This window comes from Aplysia californica, unplaced genomic scaffold, assembly GCF_000002075.1.
Source record: "Aplysia californica isolate F4 #8 unplaced genomic scaffold, AplCal3.0 scaffold00028, whole genome shotgun sequence".
In the NCBI taxonomy this organism is placed as follows: domain Eukaryota; kingdom Metazoa; phylum Mollusca; class Gastropoda; order Aplysiida; family Aplysiidae; genus Aplysia; species Aplysia californica.
The window spans coordinates 1,446,363-1,456,022 of record NW_004797298.1 but is presented as its reverse complement, the minus strand read 5'-3'; the positions used below and the strand labels follow the sequence as shown (position 1 = coordinate 1,456,022).

The 9,660-nt window shown below is 41.2% G+C and overlaps 1 protein-coding gene across 1 annotated transcript in view; it reads left to right on the top strand.

Annotated features, from left to right (window-relative positions):
- Window positions 1-698: 698 nt before the first annotated feature.
- Window positions 699-9,660, top strand: part of LOC101855318 (limbic system-associated membrane protein) — a gene marked incomplete at its 5' end in the record, with an annotated part of 18,304 nt that continues 9,342 nt past the window's right edge. Inside the window, 1 exon segment of the mRNA XM_005091342.3 lies at window positions 699-903. Coding sequence (XP_005091399.3) covers window positions 699-903 — 205 coding nt within the window.

The following is a 9,660-nucleotide window of genomic DNA, read 5'->3' as shown; positions in this document are numbered from 1 at the left end:
GAGAGCGTCAAACTTGTCAAAAAAGATTTAGCAAACGAATCCGTGAGCAGGTGTATGCGTGCCGAAATCTTTACCTCAACACCTGTCTTTGTCTCTCAGTGGGGAGCAAGCAGTTTGATTGGAATGTTGCATAAAGCGAGGAAAGAATACATTTTCATTTATTCAAAAAAAATTAATATTTAACAAGATAAAAATATTTGCCAACCAGGTAACGTTTTCACTTGCTTCTAATGAGTACACGACATGAACTCATCAAACCTGTCGGTTTTATTTAAGCCTAAAAGAAATGATGAGTAAAACCTTGATTAATTAAATTCACATAACGGAAATGCTCTGCTTTGTCGATGCACTGTTTGCATTGGTAAATTTGGGTTGGTCACCTGTTACAAGAAAAAGAATCCGTGCCTCGCCACGATGTGTGCTGAAAATAGAACACGCTCAGATTTATGGACAAAATACATTTTCATAACACGCAACTCTGCAATCTTGACGCCTTGAAGAAATACCAAATCAAACAAGCATAATAATGTCATATCATCGTTGTATAACAGTTTGAACAAAATCATGCAAACTTAAGTAGTGAAAGTAATTTCACAACACCAAACGATTGCGCATATTTGCAAACCAAGAGCAAAGAATATCTTGTCTTTTTTCTGCATTTCAGCTTATCTTTTCCTCTTTGTCTGGCATATCCTTAGGTGGTGTGGATGAGCCCAAGACACAAAACGCTGACTCTCCAGGACAGGCGCATCATCACGGATGAGCGGATCAGTCTGGAGCGGCCGTACGTGCGTGAGTGGAACCTGCACATAAGGAAGGTCATGATCTCTGACGCCGGCATCTACCAGTGCCAGATCAACACCAACCCTGTGCAGTTGAGACAGGTCATGCTGCACGTGCAAGGTGAGTGGAGTGCTGGCATGCATGCATGATTGCTTGCTAACTTGCTTGCTTGTTTGTTTGCTTACTTTCTTGAATTAAAGAATGAGTAAATGGGTGAGTGAGTGAGTGAGTGAGTGAGTGAGTGAGTGAGTGAGTGAGTGAGTGAGTGAGTCAGTCAGTCAGTCAGTGAGTCAGTGAGTCAGTGAGTCAGTTGGTTTATACGTAAAATTTTGATTATCTTTTGTTGGACTGATGGTTTCGTTTATCAGGTTATTCCTCCGGTGTAAACAAATTGGTTCTTTGTTTCAGAGTTTCCATTGCCCTTTGCTTGACTATATTTCCTTCTATTGCTGCTATATTGTATCTGTTTCCTTTCCTTTGATTTAAGGAGGTTCACGGTGGAGGGGCGTGCTTGTTTGTGTTTGTGGTGGTTGTTGTACAACCGTTTACCTGAATGGAGCATGACGGTAATAATGCCATTATCATTCCTGGGTCAGAAATACAGAGATATCTTTTGTCCCTTTCAAACTTATTGTGTAGTCAATAGACTTCCCCCAATACTTGAGGACATGAAACTGTCGAATGACTGTCTAAAGGGATGAATCAAGCTATTAGCCTTTATCCTTACAGCCAATGTGCTGTTTAGCTGTTGCTCTAATCGAAGATAATGATTTGAAGACTCGGAACATAACGAACGTTTCAGGGTTTGTCAGCAACGAGTTATAGTGTTAAGAGGATCTTAGGTTAGCTGTAAGGATGGAGCTTGAGATTTCGGGTAAATGGGGTGGGGGTAGGGATAATACAAGAGGAAAAAAAGAGTCCCAGAGATGAAGAATATGGGAAAGGTGAGAGGAGGGGATCAGAGTGGAAGCACATAAGAATAAAGAAAGAATAAGGAGACGTGAGAATTGAAAAATAAGAGGAGGGTGTTCTCAGTGGGAAGAAGAAAAGATTGGAGAAGACACTGAAGGGAAGAGGGGAAGCGAGATATAACTGGGGTCATAACGGTTAATTAAAATCAGGACAGGACGATAAACGAAAGCATGATGGACGACATGAAGGTGACATTTGAACGACAGAAGGACAGATAGAGGCGAAATGACTTTAAGAATTGGAGAGTGGGGTGAGAGAGAGAGAGAGAGAGGTGAGAAGGAGAGAGAGAGAGAGAGAGAGAGAGAGAGAGAGAGAGAGAGAGAAAGAGAGAGAGAGAGAGAGAAGAAGGAGAGAGATAGAGAGTGAGAGAGAGAGATACAGTGAGAGAGAGGTCTTCGCCTGTTTTCCCTTGTCGGTGCCTTGGGCCAATTGTTTTACTCTTCGACCATTTTGGGGTGAAGTAAGGGGGGGGGTGCGGTTTACAGAGTAGAGTGGATAATGGGTGGGTTAGGGGTCGGAGGGGGTAACCACGATATAGTGTTAAAATACTTGCCTAGTAATTCGGAGATCCTGAGTTCTTGTTTTTAAATGTAGATGTTCGAAATAATATTTATAATTTAGGAGGCGGGCTCCCAGCCCTACTTGTCAGGTACAACCTGGGCTGACAGGGATACAACATCCCAGCAAAATTACGAGATACTCGATAAAAGTACTCCCCAGTGTGAAATTGAACTAGGTTCTCCTGCTTGCGACAGCGAGGTGCCTAACCACTACACCACAGTCATTAGTACCCTGAGTTCGACGGGTCTTTCGTATGTTTTTCTTTTTCAAAGGTTTTTTTTAAAGTTTCGTACGTTTCCTGGGATCTGTAATATTGGCTCAGTACTGCTGCAGCCTGTCTATGTTGATAAGGAGGAGGGGAGAGGGGGATCGGACATAAGCTCAAGCTTACCATTTTACTTATTTATGTTATCACAGGTTCTACATTTTATTATGCAAAACTCGATGCTTAGGCACTTAAGTGATTTTTTTCCATCTGTTGTCGCCTTCTCTCATCCTTTTAACTTTAAAAAATGGCAGTTTACTTCTAAACACTTGGCTGTTCAGTTTATCTTCGGAAGTAACGCAGCTTTTGGGTCTAATAGTATTGTGGGGTTATATTCAAACCAACCACACCGTGCTGTTAACGCGTAACGGCAAACATTCAAGCACTCATTGCCCCAATGGACAATGTGCTATTTCAACAGCACTCGAAAAAGAATTGCGTGCACAGTGTGAAATTACCAATCCGATTAAAGACACCACAAATTTACAAATCCATGCAAATGAGCCATTCTTGCATTAGCATCGACGCTGAAACAATAGTTCTGTAGCTTTGGTTTCTAATTAACGTCATTCGCAGTTGGCTGCGGAAAAGTAGGCCAAGGAAGTACAGGAACTTTAATTGAACGTACCCAGCAACCTTTAAGACAGAAGGATGGGGGTGGGGGCGGGGTGGGGTGAAAAGGTCGTTCTCGTCCAATCGTCTTTTCAGGTCGAGGAAAAGGAAGTTATGATAATAGGAACAAACTTGTGAATAACCCTGTTACCCCCCACGAATCAGCTTCAGCAGCCTTAGCACTGCAGCCGCGTCTATCCTATTATAAGCCATGCCTGTGACCCGTTAAGGCAATCAAGATGTGTCAATCACAGCAGCTGTGAGCAGAGGTCGTCATGACATCCGCACTTGTGTGGCCGAGGAATAAATAAGTGTGAAATACATTCAAAGGTTCGTACCTACCTACCGACGGACTCACTTGCCTACCTACCTACATACCTACGTACCTATCTACCTACCCACCTACTTTCCTACCTACCAATCCACCTACTTACCTACCTACCTGCCCACCAACTTACCTACCTACCTGCCCACCTACCTACCTAGCAACCTACTGCCGATCGACCGATCGACCGACCGACCTTCCTGTCAGATTTTCTGCCTAATGACACCTGGTTGAGATGAAATATTCCAGGAAGGATTAGATGAAAATAATAGTGATAAAGCGTATAGAGTATGTTCTAGAGCATGGATATGCGCTATATAAATGCAACTGTTATCATCATTATTATTATTATTACATGTATTATTATTATTATTATTATTATTATTATTATTATTAGTAGTATTATTATTATTATTATTAAAAAGTATTTCCGTTCTGGGGTTGGATGCTAAAAGTTCCACATAGCATGTCAAAATCATAACACCCACTGCAACAGCATCAGGCGAGAACATAATGAGTACAAACACACTAGAGCCAAATAATTTTTACTTTATTGATCTATGTTTTGTTTTGTTTCTGTTGTTGCTTTTTTCTTAATTCATTCTTATCCGATTGGGGTAAAAAAAGGAAGGGGGAGGGGGGCTCAGCACCCAAGTAAGATAAATCTCCATGCTTAGCTTAACTATAGTTTTCCTTTATCCCTGTCTCCAATCTCTTCTTTTTCACTCTTTTTACGCAAAACTGAAAAACTTGACCAAATGCCATGATTGGAAAAGAAAATACTTGTACCTCAATATACCGTCATCAAAACCAAATTTATACTAAAAGTTAAAATAAAATTACGCTAACATACACCATTTCATTTCAGCTTGAAACTTTTAACTTTTAATTTGCTTTTCTTGGATCTCTAACATTTCCTAAATGACTGAACAGTATATACTATCCAAACATGTTACATTAATTAAGATTCACTTAATGAACACAGCCGTAGGGGCGCACCACACATCATAACTTTTACCTCAGTGAATTGTTTGGTCGTTTTGAGACTCATGCGCTGAGTAAATTTTCAACAGGGTTTTGCAGAGGTACATTGGCCTCAAAGAAACTCACTCAAGAATATACGCCACATATTTTGTATCTTGAAAGGATTGGGGGACTAAATTATCACCAAATTTTGATTTAACAGTATGAGTAAAAAATATCCTAAAATACGCCATCTAAAGTTATCATTTTTAATCAAGCGAAAGATTTATATCCGTACCAGAAGAAACAAAAATCTAACCTGAAAGTGGGTCCCAGCAAGATTTCCAGCACTTGGCCGGTAACTCAGATCCCTCAAAAGTTGTCAAATTATTTACATTTGGCTCACCGTATCGCCACGACTTTATTTACGGGTTCCCGGCTTCTCTGGGCCGATGGACATCCGAACAAGGGCTATAACTCCCCATTTCCTCTGCGTCGTACACGAGACTGAGGTTCAAAATCATAAAGGCGTATTTGACCAGAAAATGGCGTCTCGGAACCACATCGATCATGGCGGAGTTTTCAGTGAAAACCAATTAATGTTTTGATAGTTTTATCGGGGCTTGGTATGATTGAGGTGTCACGCTAGGCTCAGAGCCGGCGCCTGATAGCTGATCCTGGCTTCGTGGCTTGAGCTATGTCCATGTTGCGAGAGGGGAGGGGGGTGAATAAATTGATCTCCAGGGAGAAAAGACAGGGACTGCGGATTTCGAGGGAAAAGGAAAGACAAACAGCTAGACAGACAGACGGACAGACAGACGGATGCATAGGTGGTCAGAAAAATAGACAGACAATTGGCCAGCCAGACAGACACGATAAGTGCGATGATAATTAGAATTCCTTCAAGCGTGTTCTATGAATAAGGGGGTGGGGGAGAATAGGAAGGGGGAACCGCACATGATATACAGATAAACATGGTTTTAAAAGCTTACTCGTGAGCAGACACAAGATATTCAGAGACAAACAAAAAGAAAAAAATGGTATCCAACTCGTCTATTGGGATGGACTTTCAAACAAACAAACACAAAACGAAAGAGAGAGAGAGGGGAGGGGAAGAAAGAGATTGTGCATTAGTGGAAGTTGGGTGAAAGTTCAACAGACAAAGATATGAGACATTGAATAAAAAAAATAATTGTGTGTGGTGTGGAGTTGTAGGGACGAAAAATGGGAAAAAGTGTGGGCCTAAAAATTGTGGATGAATACGAAAAAGAGGGATGGTAAGGATACAGAGGGGGGTATACGGCCGTTTGTTTTTTTTAAGTTATGAAAGACATTTGGTGCCTCGACAGTCTTTCGTGGCATTTCTATGCTGTTTGTTCATGTAAGACTAATTCACAAAGACTAACGTCATAGTTGTATTAGGCTATACACACTACAAGAGGAAAGAGGTGCGCTTGGGTCACGTTTTTTTTCTTTCCTTTGGGGTTTTTTTTTGGGGGGGGGGTGTATTTTTATTGCTGGAGCGGAAATATTGGAGATAATTAAGTTTGGGAGATTGAAGCGAAAGAGAGATATTGAATCAATTATTGCTGGGTAAGATTGATAATAGGATCGTGAAGAAAAAAGGACAAGGAAAAGGGAATAGCCGATATAGATAAATGTCTATGGCTGTATAGGAAACAGGGCGCTACGACGACCCAAGGTTGGAATTTCTTGCCATTTTATGGGATGAACATTGGTGGCCAAGATGCCGGAAATTCTATGGGATTCTTTTCTCGTCGTGCTCTGTGCAGTAGTATGTTATCAATTTGGCTGGATTTTCGAAAACTGGTATTTTGGATTTTGCAACTAGAGCTCGGCGCCCCCCCCTCCCCCTTTTTTCCTCCTCATTCTCTTTCTTTTTCCTTCTCTCCCACTCTCTCCTTCTCTCCCCCCCCCCTCTCTCTCTCTCTCTCTCTCTCTCTCCGTCTCCCTCTCTCTCTCCCTCCCTCTTTTACCTTTTTATTAATGCGCAAGCTTCTAAACTTCGGAGTCAGGCCCTATTGAAAATAAGTCTGAAGATTCACCAACAGCACATAATAGGTAGATCTACGAGCGTATCTGGAAAGTAAAATTCAAACTAAGGTAATGTAAAAGGATATGACCACGTCATGTAAAGTTAAGGGAACTTATGTATCTCGCAACGGGATGGGGAAGTGGGGGGGGGGGGAGTTGTTGTTGTTATTGTTGTTGTTTTTGTTTGTTTGTTTGTTGTTGGTGTCGTTGTTGTTGTTGTTGTTGTTGTTGTTGTTTAGGGGGGGGGGGAGAAAAGGGGGAGGGGTATCACAAAATGTCAACATACCAGTCGGCAAAAGAACTCAAAATCAAGATAACACAAAATCAAGCATAAAACCTATGCACGCTAACCATAAATATTATACAAGAATTTACGTAGAGAGTGGCCATTGGCCAAAAATCTCTCTAGCTTCTTCTTCTACGACTTTGCACTTTTTTTTCTCGCCTCTGGTCCGAGAGTATGAATGTCCGTTCTTACGTGTGGGCTGTTATGGCCTTTCTTAAATTTGAATCAATCTTATAGGTGGTTGGCGGGTATCCTAGTGTTGTTTGCTCCTTCTGTTCTACCCCAAACATCTATCGTTCGTCTTATATCTCTCCTTCTTTTGTGAGTTTGTTACTCTCTTGTAACACCTCTAATCTTCAATACGTATATGACCTTATTGTTTTGCAAGTGCCATAAAACTCTTATTAAGATAAAAACGAATCAATCTTATCGTGAATGGGCGTTTGAATGGATGACCTGGCTTTTGATAAAGTCCCATTTCCTGTAATTGTTTAGATCTAGTTGTCATTTTCCTTCGATAGATAAGACAGTGTCTTCCCACCTCACACCAGGATGGGTCTGGCCAGTAAATTACAATCGTACATTGGGTTTAGTGTAGTGCAGCGTCCCAGTGTTCACCTCAAAGATCGAGCTCAACAGAATATTGGGTTCAACAGACTATTGGGTTCAACAGAAGATTGGGTTCAACAGAAGATTAAGTTCAACAGATTCGCCGCCGACGGTCTCAACAAAATCACATTGACAGCATTACGAGTTTATCTGAGACATCGTTGATACACTTGGAAGCAAGAGTCTAGAACTGTATTGGTTGTTGTCCACTTGTTTTAATGCAATTGTTAGGGGGAGGGGGGTATGTCTTTTTTGGGGTGGGGGTGTTGTGGGGGGGGGGGTTGGGGGGAGAGGGGGGGAGACCTCTTTTTTATTTGTTTTGTTGAAGGAATTGAGTTGGGGGGGTGTTGTTTTTTTCGCTTTTCTTTATTGGTTGTTTATTTATTTGCTGTTTTTTTAGGGTGGGCGTAGAAATGGAGGGGATGGATTTTATTTTATTTTTTGTACGTTTTTTTTGTCTGTCATCATCATCCACTGCAAGATATGCGACAGACAGACAGACAGACAGACAGACAGACAGACAGACAGACAGACAGACAGACAGACAGACAGGCAGGCAGACAGACAGACAGACAGACGTCTTTTGCTTGTGTTTGTTAGAGTGAAGAAAAGCACATCGAAACTTAACGATAACGGTCTATTAGTGCTGGGAAAAGTAAGACAGGCAGACAGAAACAAGAGAAGGATAGTAAAAAAAATATATAAAAAAGTACGATCTAACAGTGGCGCCCTCCAGCCACCCGCACGTCTTTAGTGTGCGGCTAGGAAGAGCCTCATCACTACACCAAAAGCGTCTTTGAGATTCTTGGACTAGCGAAGGTCAAACCAACTTGTTCAGGAACCAAACTTCGGTTTGTGGGACTGACAGTCCAGAATAGAACCAATGATGACGGTTACCCCGGAGAAAAAAAAGAGGAGGAGGCTCCTGAGGACTTACGGTTAACTCATTCCCCTCACCAAGGACGCTGTCTCATTCGTATAACAATGCATATTTGAGAAGATAACCTTCACATTCTGTAAGTAACGCGACTAACAGATCGAACAAATAGGACTTGTATGAACGATAAAACAAAGCTCGAATACACAATCAAATTAAACAGTTAAACGCACTCAGTGGAACCCCTCAACGGAATACATGCACTCTTGACAAGGAAAACAATACCTTTTAAGGGTGAAAACTTCGAATACTTGCATTTATCTCAACTTTAAAGCGGTAAAAGCTAAAGCTGTTTGCCAAGCAACAATGTGAGGGTACCTCGATATACCTATAGCAACGGGTCTATTATAATTATGCTAAAAACCTTTCCTCATACCTTTCAAAGAGTGAGTTCCCTTCCTTTGCCGACAGCGTTGCGTGTGAAGACAGCTTAGATAAATCAAGGGGCGTAAGCCAAGACGAACGGGAAGTCCCACAGCAGCCATTTGTCCCCCACGAGTTTGTCTGCCCCTGTCTGCCTGTCTTAACTGCTGGTCGTCTTGTAAAGAGCGCCTGCTCTTTATTCCTTCTTATGACTCTCTGGGGTATCTTTGACCACTGTTTTTCTCTCTCACTCGTCTTGCTGCGTTTATGTGTAGCAAAGAAGCACAAAATGTAAGCGAAGTGTGTTCATTACAAGTGGGGCGTTATAGGGAAGGTAAAGTAAAGCTATATCCTCTTGCAAGATTCTAGTCTGGCTTGCGAACCATTATTAGGCTTACAAGTAGATTCTATCCCATTTTTTATTTATTTATCCGTTTGTTTGCTCATCGCTTTGGTAAAAAAAAGGTTGTTAAGTAACTCCAGATATGCTGCTCCTTCGACTTTTTTTCAGTGCAGACAGGGTACGTTTCCTTCCTACTCGTGTTCCCGTATTGTACACCGAAAAAACTTGCTGTAAATTTGAGTCATAACATTTTTATGTACTACGTATTATTGTTGTTTACGCAAGTTATGGTCACCGACATTTAGGGGTATTGATACCTATAAAAGGAAAGCGATTGTATGTAATTATAATGTAGATAAAATAGTTTAAACAGAAGCAGTTGGGTTACACTTTATGAACTCGTTCCGAACAAAGCAATTTATTTTTGTATTTGACTATTATAAACAATGTTTTATTTAGAAAGTTATTCTAAACGAGATACTCAACCATAAAAAAAGTAATTTACGACTCAGAAAAGTTGCCAAATCATTCACTTTTGACTCACTATAATGACTTTGATTGCAATTTAACACTCCTCCTCCTCCTC